This window comes from Taudactylus pleione, unplaced genomic scaffold (genome assembly GCF_031769625.1).
Source record: "Taudactylus pleione unplaced genomic scaffold, aTauple2 ptg000015l, whole genome shotgun sequence".
In the NCBI taxonomy this organism is placed as follows: Eukaryota; Metazoa; Chordata; class Amphibia; order Anura; family Myobatrachidae; genus Taudactylus; species Taudactylus pleione.
Window position 1 is genome coordinate 29,981,872 of NW_028284417.1, and position 22,755 is coordinate 30,004,626.

At 45.0% G+C, this 22,755-nt stretch overlaps 1 protein-coding gene across 1 annotated transcript in view; it reads left to right on the forward strand.

Annotated features, from left to right (window-relative positions):
- MANEA (mannosidase endo-alpha) overlaps positions 1-22,755 on the forward strand; it is a 47,611-nt gene that overhangs the window by 21,361 nt on the left and 3,495 nt on the right. Inside the window, exons 3-4 of the mRNA XM_088470836.1 lie at positions 17,214-17,323; positions 18,933-19,009. Of these exons, the coding sequence (XP_088326962.1) occupies positions 17,214-17,323; positions 18,933-19,009 (187 nt within the window). The remainder of the gene's footprint in view (positions 1-17,213; positions 17,324-18,932; positions 19,010-22,755) is intronic.

Genomic DNA, 22,755 nt, shown 5'->3' on the forward strand with positions numbered 1-22,755 from the left:
TCAATAATAAAGAATTCTCATACACTGCTTCCAGCTATATATATAATATAATATAATATATTCTTGCTTTCACACATTCCTTTTTAAATGTACCTGTATTACAAATTCAGGACTGAATTTGGCAGTTAATGAGTGCACTTTAATTCTGATATGTTTCAAAAGTCTGAAAAGTAGGTACTCCTTTTTTTAAATTTTCTGATTCCTGTACAGCAGGGGTGGGGAACCTCCGGCCCGCGGGCTGTATACAGCCCGCAAGGTGAAATCATCCGGCCCGGCCGGCTGTCAGCGGCAGCAGCAGAATCAGCGTAGTGTAGCGGCTATCAGCGGCGGCAGGTAGCGCAGCGGGGGAGAGGGGATGTCAGGATTGTCATCGGCGGTTGGTAGCCAATGACAGTCCTGACACACCCCTTCCCCCCTGCTGCGCTATCAGCGGCAGCAGGTAGCACAGCGGGGGTAGGGTGTGTGTGTCAAGGCTGTCATCGGCTATCAGCGGCGGGAGGTAGCGCAGCGGTGGAGGGTGTCAGGGCTGTCATCGGGCGGATTAGTGCAGGGGCTCTCTCCCCATCAGCGGCGACAGGCAGGCAGCGCACAAGGGGAGGGGTGGAATCAGGGCTGTCATATGGCTGCCATTGAGCTGGTTAGTGCAGGGGCATGCAGGGTCTCACCCTAACAGCACGGGCAATCAGGCAGTGGTGGCACAGCATGGGGTGTGTACAGTCAGTACTGTCATCATGTTGGTTAGGACTGAGAGGACCCTAGGGCTGCCTTATCAATCTGCCTGTCACACATCCATAGGGACTGCCCCTCCAGACTCTGCCTGGCAACATACCAAAGAGAAGCAGTTACTTACAGCCATCGCATTAAGGGTGAGTTAATAATGTTTTTAACCAAATATATGAGGCAAATTTTAAGTTAATAATTTTGTATGGCCCCCGAATGATTTTCTAAAAATCAAAATGGCCCTTGGCAGAAAAAAAGATTCCCCACCCCTGCTGTACAGGGATCATGACCAAAACCGCATAAAGCTAAAACTAATTTATTTGTCAGATTTTTAGACTATTTACTTACTGTACCACTCTAATAAAAAAAAAATTACCCACAAATTTGATGCTATATATATATATATATATATATATATATAATAATACACCTCCCATTTATCCAAAAGTCAAACACATTTCCTTAAAACACACTTCGCCATGAATTTAAAATTACGCTTCAAATAAGCAAACAAGTATGAAAAGAGACAGTAATTTTTTGGGCTCTAGACCAGTGATGGTAAACCCCCACATGTACCTTACATTCCGTAAGATATCCCTATATGCCAGCAGACTGCTATACAAGCCCTTTATTAAGCAATCAGGCCCTTATATATGCCATCTGCTCCACATGTTCATTTATATGCCATCAGAGTCCCCACTGATGTTTATTGGTAAGCATGCAAGTCATCAGATGTAATAGGATGGAACATTTTAACTCACCAGGAAAGCACCTGAAAGTCTTTCTAAATAAGAACACCCTATGCCCAGTGAGATGGTTACTAATGCAGCTATCTCCCCTGGCTCATATCTAAAATATTGTTGAAAATAAATAGCTATAAGAAAAAAAATACATTGGGTACCCCCCAATTATTGAACTAAGATGAAAATTATGTGGGTCCCAGGGACCCATCATTTAAAATTGGGGTCCTACTTAATTTTTTGGGGTCCCATCATATTAAGTCTTAAATATAATTCCACATGCTAGCAGACCTACCTAGGTGATGCTTAAATGTCCCTCATACCTCCCCACATGGCATAAGATCACCCTATAAACCCTTTAAATGCCCAGATCCTCCACATGAACTCAGATGTCCCCACGTGTCTCTTGGATCACCCTCACATGCCTTCAGTGCACCCCATATGGTTAATTTGGCCATCAGATCCGCAATATGCCCCAGACCTTCCTGCATTCCTATTATAATGGACAAAAAATCCCTTCGTTCTGCTAGTAGTTGCCAGTTGGCATCCTGTGGATTTTGTAGAGGCTGGTCATTGTTGCTGTTTGTATAGTGTGATTATTACTGTACATGGCACGAAGCTCGGAGGATGCTCCTGCACAAGATACAGAGATACCACTGACAGCAGTGGTGATATACAGAGGCTCTCTGTGTTTAGTGCATAGAGCCATATACTACCTATGCTCTACCCACACTGATATAACACACATATATACTACCCAGGCTCTCCCTCCTCCTCTGCAGAGCCAGTACATGTCTCCGATACTTTGGTGTGTATTCTCCGATATATCACAGACAGGACAATAATATGCCCCAATATGTCACCAGCCTCATCCCCAGCCCAGTGGTGACAGCCCCCAGCTGCACAGCAGGCTGCTGAGAATTAGATCCTGTGTGTGGCAAAGGATGAGGAGAAGCCGGGTGAACACAATCTTCATAGTTTCTCCTATTTCCACTGCCATTGGAGAATGAGCATGACTGACAGGATAGTGCTGCTGATTGTCTTTTTATCTTTTTGTGTCCACACTTTCATTATGCAATAAAAATATGCGCTATTGCGAAGTTTGCCCCCAAAAGTGTTACCATCTCCAGCGCTTCTGCCTAGGCTGGTATTTGAAAAAATTCTGTTACCAGCACAAGGCATTGCCAGCCAGGGCTGGTGGCATTATAGCAACGGGACACATTCAGCGTGGGGTCCTCCCACCTAGTGCCTCCCAACCCTAGACCAGTCAACACCAGGCTAGTATCCCTGGAGAAGTGGGGCCCACATAAAAGTGAAGATTTCCTATTTCTACTTCAGGGTCCATAGGGTATCCACAGGGATACCTTGGGGTATAGATGATGGCGGCAGACATCTGGCACCTCTGAGTTAATTTTTCAGCCTCCCTGGATGCATTGGGGTCCCTCTCCTATACCACGCCCCCGAGCCAAGGCAAATCAGTTTCGTAGGTGCCCGGCTCGGAATCTGATCACCTCTACAGAGGGGGGCTGTTGGACAGCCCCTGAAGTTTTCTTCCAGCAGCTTTTGCTGCGATGATATGAGCGGGCAGCATGGACAAGTTAATCAGAGGTCCATGTTGCCGCTCCTTCACCCCGCCGGGCCAGAACGCCGGTACTGATCCGGGGATGCTGGCGGGTACCAGGGTCTCAGCTAGCGAGGACCCCGGTATTCCAGACTATGGCTGGATTCACGGGGATTCAGGTAAGCGGCGGGAACCCGCGGTGGGTTACCGCCGATTCAGTCTCGTTTGTCCCTAGGCAGGGGGCTCCCTGGGGACAGGCTGCGCGTGGAGCAAGGTACTGATCCTCCGCTTCTACTAGACCACCAGGGACAGCGGGCTGCAGCAGTGTGGAAAATGCTCCAGCGTCCCAGGGGTTAATAGCATGCCAGGGGTGTGTGCTTTCCCTGTCTCACAGGCGGCACCTCCCTCGCTGCTCAGTACCTTTCCACAGCGATCTGGCGGGCTGTGGCTGCGTTCCTCCCCCGGGCCTGTCGCCTATCGGCTCCTCGGCGGCCATTTTATAAACATGGCGAACGCTGCTTGATTCTGATACAGGGGGCATCGCGGTCCGGGTCCCCCGCATACCTCTCCTCCGCTGAAGTCACGTAGGCAGCACTGTTTCCTACCAGGCCCTGTGTCTGCGTCGTTGATCATAGTGCTTGTAGTGCAGGTGATTGATTTCTGCATTGTATGTGACTATATGCTAGCACTGTCTGACTGTACTTTCACTTAACTGACTGTCAGCCATTTTACTATCCCTGTCTTTCTCTCCCTTGCAGTGCGGTACTGCAGGGTGCTTATTGCCTCACAGTTAAAATGAAAAGTGTTTTTTCTGTGTGGTGCGTCACATACACATCGTTTACACTCATCATGTCTGAGAGTGAACGTGATTATTCTCCTCAGCTAAAACGTACCATATGATCAGTACTGTTAGCAGAGGGTGATGTGAACACTGAGGGTTTCTCACATTTATATAAAATATGTATTTGTGAGACTTGGTATGCACTCTGCCATATTTATGCAGTCAGTTCCTGCGGCTTGACAAGCATCAGACAGGACTAGTGTTTTGCTTTACTACTATAATGTGTATATAATATGTATGTATATGCTATGTGGTCGCATTATACCCAGTGCATGCTGTGTGCTTTTACCATGCAGTTGTACCTGCAGGTTTAACATACACCCTGCTGCTCCACTCTACCTGTTAGTTACAAGGCAGGTATGTGGGGAGAAACAACTAATTCTCCCTCCTTGGTAGTTCACGCAGTGGCCCTGATTCACAGCCGGATGCTCTGACAGAGTGCTCGCTCTGAATCAGGGCCGGCCTTCTTGTTTTTTAGAGCTGCCTCCTGGCCGCTCGCATAGCTGCTTAGAAGAAGATGGTCGTGATGGGCAAGACCATCGCGACCATCGGGCTTGCGACGAGACCCTTGTGGTAGGGTCTCGTTGCCGCAAGCCCCAGAGTGCTTTCGGCTCTAACAGAGCCGAAAGCACTCCCATTGACATCACTTGTGATGTCAGTGGGGCTGGTCCCAGATGGTAGGCCATGGGAACGCCTCCGTCTGGGCAGCCACGCCCCCGGCCCGCCCACCAAAGGGGGCGTGCTGTCACTCAACATCGACAGCACGCCCCCTTTGGTACGAGACCCGGAGCGACGGATTGCCCGTCGCTACCCGGGTCTCGCGCATGCTCTCGACGGAGCCGGCTCCGTCGTGCGCATGCGCACTGGGCCACCATCGATCTGAATCAGGCCCAGTGTTCACAGTAGTGTGTCTCCCTCTACCTTGTACATAGACTGACTACTACCTCCAGTCCATGTTGCAGGGATTTCCCTTAAGCCAACATGGAGTACGCTTTAGGCGGAATCAGCATATTGCGCCCTTTCGTTACTCTTCGCTTCGGCGTTGAAGTTTAGCATGTATGCCACGCTATGTAGGCGGTCTGGGATCCGCCTGCGCGATACTTTTTTGCCAAAGGGAGACCTTTTCGCAAAAGCGAGGTTACGCGGGCGCAAAACTTTTAGGTGTAAAGGGTATTCTGTGGAATTCTCTTTCAGTAATATCACAGGAATGTTAGCTGCAGGTTATCCATTCCCGTGGTTCATTACATGCTTAGTGAGTTCTGCAACCTTGCCTATGTTCTCTTGAATGCTACATATCGCAAAGTGGTACTTTGTTGGAAGTCCATATATAATCCCTTACAGGGGGAGGCTTCCAGACCAGCTATGACTAAGCTGGGTAGCAAGAGAATGGAACGGGGCAGATGCCTTGGATCCATTATATGTTAATGAGACAGCCTTTGTTATAGGTCTCCTCACTTCTAGAATTTCCTCGGCAGCAGTGAGGAAAAGATTGGGAGCACTTTGGCAGCAGCTAAATCCACGTGTCTGCCATTGGTCCAAGTTCCTTCAGGGTCTGTCTTTTTGGCCCTGTTAGGCCCAGGTAAGTCCATAGAACAGTTCTGACAGGATGGGCCTCCCCCTGGGGGACCCCAGGGTGGTAGGCCGACTTCTTCAATTCGCCCAGTGCTGGTATCGGACTACTACAGACACTTGGGTAGGAGAAGTGGTCTCTCACGGGTACGCCTTCTTCTTCCGCAGAAGGCCTCCCAGACTGTTTTTCACCACAGGCCTTCCGTCAGTTCAAGACTAGGCCCTGGAATTCCAGAAAGTAGGGCACTCTATGCTCCCACCTGGGGTTATAGTGTGTTTCGTTGCCTCTCAGAGGAACAGGGTTTTACACCCGACCCCTTTCTGGTTCTGACAACCAATGGGTCCTATCGGCCTATTCTTAACCTCAAGTCTCTCAACAAGTCTTTGAGGGCTCCTTGGTTCAGGATGGAGACCCTGCGTTCCATCATATTGGCTATGGAGCCTGGGGATTTTATGGTGTCCTTGGACATTCAGAATGCCTACCTGCATGTCCCATTTGCTTTAGTTCACCAGCGGTCCCTCAGGTTAGCAGTGGTCAATTAACATTTCCAGTTTCAGGTACTACCCTTTGGCCTTTCCACAAGCACCTATGGTGTTTACCAAGGTTATGGCAGCCCACCTGCGGATGCAGGGGGTCTGCCTGTTACCCTATCTAGACGACCTTCTGCTATTAGCAGGGTCTTTGGGGGTACTTAAGGGCCATCTGCAATGGACAATATCTGTGTTGCAGACTTCCAGCTGATAAATTGGAAGTGGTTCCTCACAGACAACGAAGAATCTTTGTGACAGAGGAAAAGATCTCTGCTTTACAGGCAAAAATTTATGTTTGTCTTCAAAGTCGCCGAGTGTCCCTTCACTCTGCAATGAGGTTACTTGGGGGTCCATGGTGTCGATGTTCACCATGGTAGAGTATGCCCAGTTTTCACTCCAGACCTCTGCAGAAGTTTATCTTCTCCAGATGGAATGAGTTGCCCTATCGGATAAAGACACTGACAATGGTGCTTTCTCTAGAGGTACAGCTGTCTCTGGCCTGGTGGCTACAGATGGCCCACCTCAACCAGGGACGCCCCTTTTGGATTTCAGACTGGGTCCTCCTGACGACTGATGCCAGTCTCCGAGGTTGGGGGGCTGTGACAGGTCCACACTTCTGTATGGAAGGTGGCCCACAGCAGAATCTGCTCTTCCAATCAACGTATTGGTACTTCGAGCGGTATTCAGAGCTCTTCAGCAAGCTAGACTAGTTCTTCACGAAAAACCCGTGCAGGTCCAGTCAGACTACGTCACCACAGTGGCTTACATAAACCGCCAAGGAGGAACCAGAAGTCAGGCGGCCCTGACATAGGTGTCCCCCATTCTGGCTTGGGCGAAAAGGCAATCTCCCAGCTGTCTCTGCAGTGTTCATACCAGGAGTCCTCAACTAGAAAGTAGACTTCCTCAGCCGTCAGGACGTGTATCCAGGGGAATGGTTGCTTCACCAGGAGGTGTTTTAATTCCTAGTGAACAATTGGGGCCTTCCAGAGATAAACCTCATGGCCTTCTGACAAGACAATAAGCTGTCTATGTACGGGTCAAGAACAAGAGACGAGCAAACTTCTGGTAGACGCTCTGTCGGTCCGGTGGACCTTCCAGTTTGCGTTCTTCTTCCTCGAGTACTTCAGAACTTCAAGCAAGAAGGAGGCACGCTCCTGTTGATAGTTCCAGCATGGCCCGGCGGTCACTGGTACTCAGATCTTTGGAGTCTCTCCATAGACACTACGATGCTGTTGCCTCAACGTCCGGACCTATTGTCTCAAGGTCTGGCCATTACCCGGACCTGGGTCATCCGTGGTAGTTGAGACAGCCCCTTTTATGGTCCAGGGGTTTTTCTGGCTCTGTAGTTAACACCATGCTCAGAGCTTGGAAGCCTGCTTCTGCAAGAATTTACCACAGAGTGTGGTAAACTTTCTTTGAATGGTGTCCACGTAGAGGCTATTATCCTCAGGTGTTTAGGATATCCAGGGTTTTGGCTTTCCTACAGGCTGGCTTAGATCACTGTCTTCGCCTTGCTTCCCTGACGGGGCAGGTTTCTACCCTATTGGTGTGGTTTCAGCGCAGGATTGCTACCCTTCCTGATGTCCGCACCTTTGTGCAAGGTGTACTTCGTATTTAGCCTCCCTTTGTTCCACCAGTGGCTCCTTAGGATTTGGCTGTGGTCCTGAGGGCTCTCCAAGGACCGCCTTTTGTACCACTGGGCTTAGTGAATTTAAAATGGCTTACAGCTCGGACTGTGTTTCTTCTGGCCATTGCTTCGGCCAGAAGGGTGTCAGATGTGGGGGCTTTCTCTTGTCACCCTCCCTTTCTGAATTTTCATAGGGATGGGGCAGTGCTTCGCACTCGCCCTGGTTTCCTACCTACGGTGGTATCTAGTTTCCACATTAATTAGGAAATTATAGTGCTGGTCTTTAATTCCCCAGACCTCTCAGCTGGTGTGGCCTACTTGGATGTGGTACGGGCTCTAAGGATTTATGTTGACCGTACCAATTCATTTCGGAAGTCGGACTCTTTGTTTGTCCTCTTTTGTTCCGTAGGAAGGGTTGGCCTGCCACTAAGCAGACTTTGGCAGGGTGGATTCGCATGGGGATTTTTGAGGCTTACATTCATTAGGGCCTTGATGTACCATCCTCTGTTAAAGCTCATTCTACTCAGTCTGTGGATCCTTTGTGGGCAGCTCGTCGTGTTGCCTCTGCTGTTCAGCTCTGCAAGGCAGCCACATGGTCTTCTGTCCATACCTTTGTGAGGTATTCTACATTTGATACCTTCGCCTCTCAGGATGCTTCCTTCGGGTGGCGGATTCTCCTTTCAGCACAGGAGCGTCCCCACCCTTAAAGGATACTGCTTTGGGACATCCCCAAGGTATCCTGTGGATACCCTATGGACACTGAAGTAGAAAATGAGATATGGTAAGAACTTACCTTTGTTCTCTCTATTTCTTCGAAGTCCATAGGGTTACACAGGACTCCTGCCCTGTCGCACCTGTACTGCAGATGGGCTTTGTTCTGGTCACTGGTTTTTCCGTCTCCTTCTGGTGAGAATGTGATTCTTGTGTGTTCCAGACTTTCTTCTCCTTCTCCTCTGGCCTATGGCTTGTTACATAACTGACTTGCCTTGGCTCGGGGGTGGGGTATCGGAGAGGGACCCCAGTGCATCCTGGGAGGCTGAAAAATTAACTCTGAGGTGCCCGACGTCTGCCGCCATAGCCTGGAATTCTGTGGACTTCATAGAAATAGAGATAACAAGGGTAAGTTCTTACCATATCTCATATTTTTTGTTTATTGGCACACTGCAGGTCTCCGCTATCACAATCGTGCCCAATTGAAATGGCTGTCAGAGCATTATTGCACTTGTAATACCACAGAGCCTGCTGGTATCTGTAAAAAAACAAATTACAATAAAGTGCACACACGGTTTGGGTACGGGATCTCAACGGTCAGGATGTAGATGGTCAGAATTCCAACAGATTTCTGTAATTATTATAACCATAACTTCCCCCTAGTGCCTAAGCCCACTGGCGTCACTAGAGGGGTGCGGGCCGCACTGGGTGACACCATCCAAGGGGTTGACACCAAAATAGCAGAGCTGCTCTGCTATTTTGGTGTCATCCCGTTGGATGATGTCACCGTGACATGGAGAGAGGAAGGGGAGAGATTGTGGACTGCCCCAGCAGCTGCAGGAGCACTGGGGTAGCCCACTGTGTGCCGAGAAAGGGAGGCATTAACGCCTCCCGGATCGGCACACATAGGGGGCGTGACTTCGCAGGTGAAGTCACGCCCCTTTCGCAAAGCCACACTCTCTTTTGAGTGTGCGTGCCTATTTCACGCAAAGCATTTCAGTCCTGCCGCACCGGGTGTCACAGAGGTAAATGACGCCTCTGCCTAAGCCTCCCCCTAACACTAATACTTACCTTCACAATCTGTCAGTATTCTGACAGTTGTGATGCCGCTGTCCGCATTGTGTCCTGTCAGCATCCTGACTGACAGGATGCTGGCTGCAAAACACACACACACACACATCCCTTAGAAGAAAAACTCTTTAACAAATAAACACTAACCCAAACCCCTCATGCATCACTTTGTTTCTAACAGATCCATAGGGAAAGGTCCTCTTTCTTCCAAAGTAAGCATCCAAGTAGGTATCCAAGGTACTTGACCAAAGTAATTTGCTTCTTATGAGGCCTGACGCTAATGGCAGGATACTAGATAGGCATGACTGGAAGCGCTCTGATTGGTGAGACCAGGGCAGCAACCAGAGACCAAAGTTAGCGCAATTTTCTGCGTCATAGTCGCTTAAAATTTGCAACCTATAGCATTCTCTTCTATAAATATTATATTGTGATGCTTCCTGACTGACTGTTACTTGTGATAAATATAATGACAATATATAGCAAAGAATGCCTGGTGACTACTACATTTATACAGCAAGCTTCTAAGTCTTCTTTTGCAGCCACTCACTTGCTGGCTAAGGTATAAGTGACATTCTCTCTAAATTCAGGATTCTCCTGAGCAGCAAGAAGTTACGATTTAAATGACTATAAAATATTTTTTTAAAGTGCACATATAGGACTTGCAAGTTAATGGGGGTGACATTAGACTCATTTTAAACCATGTAGTTTCCTCTTGCTTTACAGTATGCTATCACTAGATTTTCTTATCATTGAAACAGTATTAGACATTTTGAGGACAATTGAACTGTGTAAGGACATCACAACTGTTTCAAGTTATAAACTGGCAATGGAATAGTGATTCATTGCTAAATGACAAGTGTTTAATGGCCCATGATCTGTGATAAGAATACTTGGAAGAAATACAACATCAGTGTCTGTCCATGAGCTCTGACTGTTCTTCCTTTTCAGACCTAGGGCCTAACACCCCCAAAAAGATGCTCTGACATGGGGGATCACTCTGGATACCACCGATTAGCCCTGTTGAAGGTTTTTGGGGTCTTTAAACGGGCTCAATAGCTGCTATTTTGGGGATTTGGGAAGGTGGTGAAGAATAGTATTTAGAAGTGTTTTTTTTGCAGAAAATAAGTTCTCCCAGCAAATTTGGGGTACTTGAAAATGGGGGTGAGCATATTTAAAAGTTGCTAAAGTGAAGTTTTAAAAAAACGTGAAAAATCCACCTGCCGCAAACACCTGCAATTAAAAAAACACCTGGGGCATACTTGGGACCCCGCTAGATTGTAGTTCGCTAGTTTAACTTTATACCCCCCACTTTTTTTTTTTCGACCACAAAATGAAAGTGCTTTTTTGGGGTCCTCTGAGGTATTTTTCAAAATGTTTTTGACACAGTTTACCTTTGGGGGACTGTCTGAAGGTTGCAGGGTGGTTTCCAAAATGTTGCACCCCAAAACCCCAATTCTGCACTTTTTTTCGCCACCCATTCCTTGGTGATACTTTTTCGCAGGGTCGAATGCAAAATTCTTTTCGCACCGGCAAAAGTTTTCAAATTTGAATACGGTGTAAAAGTAAAACCGGTGAAAATGACGTCATCTGAGCGAAAACCTCGCAGAAACCGCGTTTTCGCTCCATATTGAATACCCCTATTAGTCTTTGCGGCAGTGTAAAAACTACACTTTGTGGATTTTTTCTCAGAACACATCAGGTTCTGAAAAAAAAAACCAAGATAAATGCTGGTGTCGAGCGGTACTTCGGGGCTAATTGGATTCATTAGCTCCACAACAATGTTTGGGGCTAATTGCCCTTAATTAAGCTGGCCTCCTGATAATTTTTGCAATATGTGACTACCACAATATATTTTTAAATGTGTAAACAAAATATTATATTATCTATATAATAAGCTAGAAAGTGTGTGTATGTGTCTGTCTATCTGTCCTTTGGCCAGAGTTTTGTACCTGGCGTCACCAAATTTGGCATGATTAGATTTTTGGTTATGTTTGAAGTTAGTCAGTGCCATGGAGGTCTGTATGGCCCCAAGTAGGCTGTGGAGTTTGTTTCAGCAAGTTTGCTCAGGATGTCTTCCAGTGCCTAAAACTGCACTGATCTGAAGGCACAGGCTGATATGTACCAGTGGGGGGCAGGCAGAGCTCAAACTGAAGAGCAGTAAGCCTGAGCATCAACTGTCACACTGCACCTGCACTGACCGTTACTAATTTCATCCAAGCACATACTGTATAAATGGATAGATAGGTCCTTTTCAGGGCTAAAACCATGTTAGCATACAGGGGGGTTCTTTCAGGATCAATGCAATGGGGTTGTAGGCATGGACAATATAAAAAAAAAAATTAAGGCTGCAGCAGGGACGGATCAAGATTGTTCTTTTAGGGGGAGGGCGATTTAATGATTCTGACTCCTCCTTCTTTTGCTGGCACCTCCCCTTTCTGGTCCTATCACCTCCCCTTTTACAGGGTTTTTTTTTTTGCCACATTGGCTGTGACAATTTTATATATGTTTATGTATTCACTGTGTATTCATGTACTGTATGCAAAGGGGTTTATTCATCATCACTTAATTTCTACAAAAGCAGGTAAAAATTTAAATTTTCACCTGCTTTTGTAGAAATTAAGTTTTTGGGCCATTCATCAAGTAGGTAAAGCAGGAGATATCACAGATATCTCCTGATTTACCTTCCCCTCACGGAATTGCCCGCTGTCCCCATACACTATGGCAGAGGTCTTCAAGGCTCCCCAACCGTTGAGGTTTTAGAGATATCCATGGTTGAGCACAGGTGATTATATCACATTGATTGAGGTACTAATTAAGTCACCTGTGCTCAACCATTGATATCTCTAAAACCTGAACTGTTGGGGAGCCTTGAGGACTGCCTTTGGGAACCTCTGCACTACGGGGACAGACTTCATCAGGCTCTGAAAACACAATATTTTCGGAGCTTGACTGTGGTGTTTGCCTTCATTCGCGGCTCACAACCCACTCCTTCCTTATGGGCAGGAGTCCCGAGTTGCAATCTGTCCAGCTCCTGCTGCCGGACGCCAAGGCTCATGTGCGCATGCGTGACCTGTATGTCACACATTTACACTAGTGTAGTGAAAAGATTCACTTTGATTTTCAGATCAGCTATCTCCACACTGGAGCAATGATGAATTGGACTGATGGTAGCGCTCACCTTTCCTAATCCGGACAAGCGTTTTTCCACATGCCCCAAACAATCTGAAAGGGGATTCATCAGAGAAAATAACTTTACCCCAGTCCACAGCAGGCCAATCCCTGTACATTTTGCAGAATAGTCTGTTCCTGCTGTTTTTCCTGGCTTCTTTGCTTCCCTTCTTGACACCAGGCCATCCTCCAAAAGTTTTCGTCCTGTGTCATGCTAACAGTAAAGCATCCTGAGACCATTCATGTGTGGGGTTTCTTCTCAGCCAAGGGAGTGGGATCACTCACAATTTTGCCTAAGAACACAGCCATGAATAAAGAATGGTACCAAAACATCCTCCAAGAGCAACTTCTCTCAACCATCCAAGAACAGTTTGGTGATGAACAATGCTTTTTCCAGCATCATGGAGCACCTTGCCATAAGGCAAAAGTGATAAATAAGTGGCTCGGGGAACAAAACATCGACATTTTGAGTCCATGGGCAGGAAACTCTCCAGAGCTTAATCCCATTGAGAACTTGTGGTCAATCCTCAGGAGGCGGGAGGACAAGCAAAAACCCACAAATTCTGACAAACTCCAAGCATTGATCAGGCAAGAATGGGCGGCCATCAGTCAGTATGTAATGTGTAGTGTAGACAGAGAGGGAAAGAGATGACAGGATGCTGCTGCTGGCTGCTACTACATGCCAAACTAGTCTCTGCTAACTGCAGCTGAGCCACTCTGTGAGCAAAACGTTCAGCTGCCTGTCACCCGATCCACTCCCACCCCCAGGAAAAGCCCACTGCACTCTGTACCTGGAATCCTGGATTGTGCAGCTCTCACACTTAACCCTCCCACCTCTGATCACAGCACAGCCTCATCATGCACACAGCAGGCTGAATGAAGACTCGGAGGGGATGTACAGACAAGGGGAGGGCAGGCACATAGCTTCTTCTTCAGTTCAGGAGGAGAGAGTTCATGATCAAGGCTGGACTGTGGTGCCATAGGGGCAATTGCTCCAATCGCTTCCATGCACAAAGGGCCTGATTCAGAGATGTATGCTTTAGCACACCCGCTGCTTCTTTGTACACAGTGGTTGTCAGAAAATATGCAAAAGATGCAGGAGTCTTCTTTAGCAAAAAGATACCCTCTGCAGATTTCTGTGATCCACTGCTGCATCTGAATACACAGCATCAGATCAACTGCATGATCATCGGACATCTGTTTAACCCTCAGTTTACTCAGGATGTCTGGTGAAGTCACTCTGCCAGGGTCAGTGAAGCTGCATCCAAGGATGTAGCTACTGGTAATCATGCTACAGCTTTTGGGGCACTGCAAGCGGCAATGCAGAAACAGATCTGCATATGTGCAATGCGACTCCTGCAAAGATCTGCAAACATTGGATATGTATGTAACTATCTGAATTAGGCCCAAAATGAGGACCATTAAAAAATAACTTTTAGCTTGGTGTGGAAAAACTTGACTTGTACAGAGCTCTGACTTAATCCCTATAGATCACCTTCAGCAATATATTGCGAGTCAGGTCTTGTCATCCAGTACTAGTACCCAACCTCACTAAAGCTCTAGTGGCTGAATCCACATAGCAGTGTTACAAAATCTAGTGCAGAACCTTTACAGTAGAGTGAATGCACTTACAGCAGCCAATGGGGACCAACTCAATTGTAATGTTCATGGTTTTGGAATGAGAAGTTCTGGAAGCACCTATGGGGGTGATGTGTGGGTGGTCCATATACCTTTTGGCTATGTAGTATACTTTAAATTCACGTCCGTAAAAACTCTAGGGGGTATATTTACTAAAGTTCAGGTTTACAAAACTTTAGATGTTGCCCATAGCAACCAATCAGATTTTACTTGATCATTTATCCTCTAGAAAATGATAGCTAGAATCTGATTGGTTGCTGTGGGCAAAATCTCCACTTTTATAAACCCACAGTTTAGTAAATATACCCCTAGGATTCAACCTTTCCTCACCCCACATGCCATTAAACCTTTGTCTATGCACACATCATTCCTTGTCCTGACTACTGTAATCTCCTTCCTGGCCTCGCTCCATGCTGCCTCACCCCTAATATTTCGTTATTGCTACTGAGACTCGTCTCATCTTCCTTTCTTTCCACACATCATCGCCGCTTAACAACCTCCTTCGTTGGCTATCATCCTGAGAATCCAGTTTAAATGACTCACTCATTTATAAAGCCCTGAAAGCCCCCGACCCCTCCCCAATCCCTTATTTCTATCTATACGCCTTCCTGCCTTCTCCACTCCTCCTCCTACTGACGGCTTCGCCTCTACTTTGGTCACTTCCTCCAATGCCTTCATCCTAATGTTTTGAACGGAAACAAAACAACTATTTAAACCATTTCTATCACATTTCATTAAAACTGTTTTCTTAATCTTGGATCTTCTAATTTGCAACTTTAATTACAAAACTTTTGTACATTGTCGTCTTTTACTTTGTTCGTGTTAAGCAATCAGTTCTTTCCTTGTGCTATTTGTTCCTCACTGGTGTTTTGGCACCAGCATTTGTTGATTTCCAAGCTGCTCCTTGAACAAGCTCCAAACCTGTATATATTGAATAGCCTATTGGTTGATCAATTCTGTTATGAGTATTAAATCAGGGGAATGAGAGAACTGAGAAACCGATATTAATGGAATTACAAGTTTCAAATGAGGAGAAACCCAATAATAATTGGTTAATTAGGAGACTGAGAATCTAAAAATGAATAATTACATGTTGCAATAAAGCATGCTGTAGATTAGAGAAGGCCGTTTTATAATCACTTGTTACACTTTTTGTTAGGGTGCTATCACTGTATCGCCCTGACTGGTACTACATACAGATGTGTCCTTATACATCTTTGCTGCAGTCGTGCTATAAAGCCTCTCTAGGCGCGCCAGATCTCGTGGCACTTGGCGTCTTTTTTTGTCTGTTCTTGCCGAAAATGCATTTAAGTCCCAGTGCGATGTGACTAGAATACACCAACAGACTGTGCTGATTTGATATGCAAGTCTTGTACGTCTGTGTGTGACTGAGTCTGTATACGAAGTGCTATAATGTAGTGCCTGCAGCTTTTTTATTCCAAGTAACGTTGTGGTTCATATACATACTCAGGTGCACACAGATATACAAGTGTCGCATATCAAATTAATCAGCACAGTCTGCTGGTGCGTCCTAGTCTCATTGCATTGCAACTTAGACACCTTTTTTTGGGTAAACTAGATGCATGGTGCCGTCAGAGGACCTGGTGCTCACTTACGGCAGGCAAGTCGCGCTGCATGGCCTATTGAGGCTAGATGTACGAGGACACATCTGTATGTAGGACTGCAGTCACTGAGATCCGTACATCCTGATGCAGTGAGGGCGGAGCTTATTATAATATTCAGACAATTTCATAATTGGTTTAACAATATCAATCGTTACATGGTAGCCTAAGTGATCAAAGCTTCTTCAAAGACTAATGCTGGGTACATATTCAGACATCAGAGTGGACGATTGGTAAGCTATACACACTTGCCAATCGGCTGCTCGATGTGTCCGGGCTGACATCACAACTGGGCGGGCATTTACATTTGTTATAAAGGGCTTGTTGCATTATGGTATAATAGTTAATACAATTTATAACATGAATGCTGTAGACATCCCCCATCCTTTAACAATGCGTTTCTGGATTAGTTTGGGTCTGTGGGGTTTATGTACGAAGCCTTAGAGAGAGATGAAGTGGGTGGAGATAAAGTACCCACCAATCAGATCCTAACTGTCATTTGTCAAACACACCCTCTAAAGCGACAGGAGCTGATTGGTTGGTACTTTATCTCCGTCCACTTTATCTCTCTCCAAGGCTTTGTGCATAGACCCCTCAGTCAGCTAGCAAATAGCAAAAGGGGAGTGACAGGAGAGGTACCTCCTGAGGAAATCACAATTGCTGTGAAGAAAGACATCAGATGTTTAACAGCCCTTCTGAGTATTTGACCGCTATATAATGAAGCTTACGGTGCACCTTGTTCCTCTATCACTTCCCCACCTGCTGTTTCCCTGCTGGCGTAAACACGGACTTCACTTGTGTGCAGCATTTGGAGCTCACTGCTGGGACTTTACTTCCATATTATAAATCACTTAATTTTCATGGATTATTCAACTATTCTACAAAAAGTAAGCTGTTTAATGATGAACTGGATGTTTATCAGGAACTTTTCCCCTGCTCCTAATTTATGCCGCAAATGTGATTTAAGATTGACTCTGTATTGTATGAATATATAATGTTTACTTTATATTATAAATTAAACGGTGCTTTTAATGCAGTTTACACTTTGATACCTATTAAAATATGTTCTGCTTTAGGTTTGATAGGGATTCATTACTTCCATTTAGATGTTTTAAGTGCTGAATCTAACAAAACATAATTATCTATAAATTTGGGCTACATTTGCTTGGTGAATATGACACTTAAGCTATTTTATCATAGGGAAATGAGAATGTTCTGAAAATGGCGCTTCCTGATTCTGTAAAAGCTTTGTCAGTAATCCTGAAAAGCTGGTATTTTACTAGAACCTAACATTTTGTTTTGTCTTCATGAATAAGAAGACTTTTAGGAATTTATAGTAAACAGTTCCTGAAGTCAAGCAATGTATATGCACAGTTTGGTAGAAAAAAAAAAAACTTTTAATTGGTATTCACAGGAGTGATATCCATCTCCTGGTATCCACCACAAATGAGTGATGACAACGGTGCTCCATCTGATGACCTACTGCCAAATGTATTAGACATGGCTCACAAATATAGCCTGAAGGTAAGTTAAAAATATATTACTCTCCTCTATTTTCCACTGAACGTTTACATCTTAATCTGTAAATATATTGGTATAATCTAATTTCTTCCTTTTTTTGTTTTTACATTTTACACATTACAAAACATCGTCCTAATGGGTTTTTTAACAAATCCCATCAGATCACCATGGTGAGTGATTAAAGAATGTACTCTGGCAACTGAAGTCTCTCTTGTCTGAGCGCTGCACTGTTATACTGCACTGAAGAGGAGCTCTGGGTGGCAGTTCCACAATCTCTAGCATTATGTGTTATTCCTATTAGGAAATATTAGTGCCACTGTATAGCACTTAAGATGGGAACAAAATACAAGTGTAAAAACAAAAACATTCTCTATTTTGTGGGAAAAAAAATGTAGTTGTAATAAGTAATAATACAACTCAGTTGTGCTATAACATAGCATTCGGTACAGCTGTCCTTGTGTGCATGTATCTTCTCACCAAAATGATGAGAATGAACCAACATTTTGACAAGATTTCCTGTGCAACATAAACATATTGCACATAAGCCAATGCCAAAGAAAAAAATGGCACCCCATCCTCTATCCCACCAGAATGCACTCCAACCTGTGGCCCATTGATGTCAGCCCAGACACATTGAGCGGCCTATTGGTAATCTAAAACATAATCTGCTCCCATGAAGAAATATACCCCAGTCGGTGCCTTTGATAGTTAATTACATACTATCGTGTGTCCACTGCAGATTGCTGGAATCCAGAACTACACATCAGTGCCATTAGAATTGGGACCTGGCATTAATGTTTTCTACACAAAGGGTTCTCCTCCATGAATGCCATAGTTGTTACTGTGGACACTGCTGCTGTTTTGTGACGGCATTTGAGTTTCACGCAAGGGTACAGATGTGTCCTCATACATCTAGCCTCCTTGCACGTTAAACAGCCCTCCTAATCGCACCGTGGCGTGGCTCTGTAGTGCTGAGAGTCTTTCGTGCAACTTTTTACTTTCAAATGCCTTTTTTTATTCACACAGTGATGCGAATAGCTAGCACAAGCAACATCTGCTAATTAAAAAGATATGCAGCATGCCTATATTCTCTGTTCTGCATGCAAAACTCTACGTTAGTGTTACAGCCACTGACACTGTAACGTAGCATTTCACATGCAGATACACCCGCAGTTGCAGGCATCAACATACAGTACATTTCTGTAAATGTGTTTATAAATTTTACAATTGTATATATGTATAGATATGTTTTGAGGAGTACTGAAATATTCTCTTACAATCTTCATTAGCTTAATTCTAACAACTAATGTTTCTAATAACTTTTGTGGTAAGCATAAAAAAAATATTCTCTGCTGCATATTTCTGTTGCTTTATCTTTGTGTATACAATATGTTGGGAGTGACCTTTAAATGATAGCTTATACATATGTCTGTATATATGTATATATCCTTTAGATTGTAATGACACATTTGCTTTCCTTATCATGCTGTAATTTCAGCCATGACTGGCCTCTGTAAAAGATAAACGTTTTCAATGCCTGTTTTTATCACTTTATATTGTTTGCCATTTTGACTGATTGCTTGCGCTTTAATACAGATTTTATTTTTTGTAGGTTACTTTTCATATTGAGCCATACAAAAATAGAGATGATAGCAGCTTACGGAGCAATGTGATATATATTATTGAAAGGTAAATTTTTCTTTTTTGCTTTATATGAATGGTGCATTTTTTTTTTTTTTTTTTTTTTTTAGTTTTCATCTATGCAATTATAAACATGTTTACGTAATACTTTGGTTCACACCAGTCAGCCACAACGTTAAAATCACATGGCCTATAGAAGACATTAGCTGCAGATATCTTAAGTCCTGGAATTTGTGAGGTGGGGCCTCCATGGCTCATACTTTTTTTTTTTTTTTTTTTTTCAAGCACATCCCACAGATACTATGTCAGATTGGGATCTGGGGAATTTGGAGGCATGGTGCATTTATCCTGCTGAAAGAGGCCACTGCCATCTGGGAATGCCATTGCCAAAATGTAATCCATCAGATCAGGCCACCTTCTTCCATTGCTCTATGGTTCAGTTCTGATGCTCACGTGCCCATTGTATTGTAGGCAGTTTCGGAGGTGAATAGGGAAATGACACCACTTTGACATGGTAGGTTGGCATACATCTTTGGCCAAACATGTTAAGAGACTTATTTGTACTCCATGTTAAATGTAGAATTTGTTATTATTTTGATTATCAGTGTTCTTAGTGCTTACAGTGTGCACCAGCATTTTTTTGTGGCGCTATAAGTCCTGTAGCACCTCATATTATGTTTTAAAAGTAGGGTGTGCAGTCCAGCCTCCGCCCCCCCTGTTCCTTTCCTTTGTATTATAGCCAGCAATAACTTTTCCAGAAATTTTTGCTGCAGTAGCTCTTCCGTGGGTTAGAACCAGATGGGGTAGCCTTCACTCCCCATGCACATCAGTGAGCCTTGTGCGCCCAGTTCACAGGTTGTTCTTTCTTGGACCACTTTTGGCAGGTACTGACCACTGCATACCGGGAAAATGCCACAAGACCTGCCGTTTTACAGTCGACTAGCCATCATGCTCTGGCCCTTATCAAAGTCGCTGTGATTCTTACGCTTGCCCATTTTTCCTTCTAGCAATACATCAACTTCAAGAGCTGAATGTTCACTTGTTGCCTAATACTGTATATGCCACCCTTTATAGCTGCCATTGTAATGAGATAATCTGTTTTATTTACTTATCCTGTCAGTGGTTTTAATGTTATGGCTGATCAGTGTATATATATATAGATGGTGCAAGAATACATATATTTCAAACCGGGCATGATATGAAGAAAATGGGCCTCATTGATCTATGTTGTACTTTTCACACCATGGAAGCTTAACCTTGTGCTATTTGTCTTAAATATGCTTCATCTGTATCTACCTATCTCAAAATACATTGCTTTAAGAGTCACTATGAAACAGGTTGAATTTTATCTGTATTCTGTTATATAAGTAAGAGATACATTCTATAAAGGAAATTTGTGTAGCTTCACTAATTTTTTTACTAACCTGTAAAATGCTTGACATAAGCATTTTCAAATATAGAAAAACAGATACTTAAATATTGCGTGCTCGGGATGAGAATTGTTCATTAGCTGAACTCAGCAGTTCTTAAACCTTTTAAAGGAACGTAGTTCCTACCATTTCTTAGTTACATTCCTCATAAAAATATACGCGTTTGTATGTATGGCATGACTTGTAGCACACGGAGGATAGATGTATGTGGGCACATCTGTAGGGAAAGGGCAGGCATATATGGCAGTAATGTTGGGTGAGCAAAGAGTTTAAAGTCCAGATGAGTATATGGTCAACTGTGAAAAATAAAACCAATCTAGAAGAATAAGTAATGGCCCTCTCAATTTAACATCAACAAGTACTTTAATGTGACAGTGGACTCCTAGTACACAGAATTAAGATTAAAAGGTCCAATCCAGGGCTGCTATCATAAATTGTGGGGCCTAGGACTGAAAAAACAGGCAGCCCCCCCCCCCCAAATATATAAGGTACTCAATTACAGTTAGTATACGCAGCTGTAGCTCACCAGCAAAATATTTAAAAACAGCAGTTCAGAGAAAGCGGTAACTTAAAAATAATGGAAAGAGAAACTTTAGTTTACAAATAACTAAAGTATAAGTTATGTATTGTGTATGTACATGGGGGACAGGAGAATAAAAGCAACAGTCACACAGACAGGGACACACACCCAAATATCAAAGTTCAGCAGAGGCACACATGGGTCTAGACAGTGGGATACATGGGTACGGTCAGAGGTTCACATGGTATGGAGAGTGGCACACATGGCAAACGCACACATGGGTAGGAGCAGATGGAGACAAGTGCATATACATAATTGGTGAAAAAGGGGGAAAACAAAGAGAAGGTGACAAACAATGGCAGACACACTAGGGAGGGTCAGGGAGAAGCAGGTGTAGACTGTTGGACAAACAAGCATGCAGGGGATGAAAAAGGCTGAGTAGGAATGGGTCAGGTCAGTTGGAACCATGTGTGGCCGGGCTGGGCTTGGAGCAAATGTGGACAACTGGTGACTGGTCACTTACCTCTTTAGCTGATGGTCACGCCTCCTCTTGTCCTGTGCTGCGCGGTCTCCGTCAGTGCAGAATGCAGGCCACTGGGCAGGCAGTTGAATGGAACTGGAACTTATGTCAGAGAGTAGTGGTGGATTGGCACTGGGCCGCCGCCCATAGTTGGCGGACCAGAAAACAGCCATGAAGATGCAGCAGCACCAATATGGACTTACTGGTCCCTGATATGTACTGCATATTATGAGTGGGGGAACTCACCCTCCTCCTCCTAAAAAAAAAAAAAAAAAATTACAATGCGCGCCTACGGTGCGTGGCTCTCAAAAGAAAGGGATGTGGGTACAAAATAAATGGGCGTGGTCACACAATTTGTATTTCCAATTCAAATTACACCACTCAGTAGCACAATCTTGATTCACCCAATTCACATTACACTGCATAGTAGTGGCCCTTATTCATGTATGACACACAGCAGTGCCCTTTTTACACCATGCCCACATTTGTGCCCCTTCTACACAATGCCCACAGTAGTAGTGCCCCTTATGCAAATTCATTGCTCATTGTAGTGGTTCCCATGATGCAGTGCCCCCAGTAGTGGTTCCCATGATGCAGTGCCCCCAGTAGTGGTGCCCATGATGCAGTGCCCCCAGTAGTGGTGCCCATGATGCAGTGCCCCTTTTGCAGTGCCCCCAGTAGTGATAGTGCCCCTTTTGCAGTGGTCCCAGCAGTGATAGTGCCCCTTTTGCAGTGCCCCTTATGCAGTGCCCTCAGTAGTGGTGACCCTTATGCAGTGCCCTCAGTAGTGGTGCCCCTTATGCAGTGCCCTCAGTAGTGGTGCCCCTTATGCACTACCCTCAGTAGTGTTGGCCCTTATGCAGTGCCCCTAGTAGTTGTGCTCCTTATGCAGTAACCCTTATTCAGTGCCTCCAGTAGTGGTGCTCTTTATGCAGAGCCCACAGTAGTGGTAGTGCCCCTTGTTCAGTGCCCCCATGAGTGGTACCCCTTATGCAGTGCCCCCATGAGTGGTACCCCTTATGCAGTGCCCCCAGGAGTGGTGCTCCCTAAGTAATGCCCCCAGTTGTAGTGCCCCCTGTAATTGTGCCCCCAGAGTAATGCCCCCTAAGTAATGCACTCTATAGTAGTGCCTCCTGAATAATGCCCCCTGTAGTTGTTCCCCCTGAGAAAAGCCCCCTGTAGTTGTGCCCCCTGACTAATGTCCCCCAGCCCCATATAGTGAAGCCGATACAAAAAAAATAAAACCTAATACTTACCTTAAGTCCCGCGTCCACTGCCATCTCCTAGTCCGCCGGGCTGCTCCTCTGAACTATGGGAGAGACGT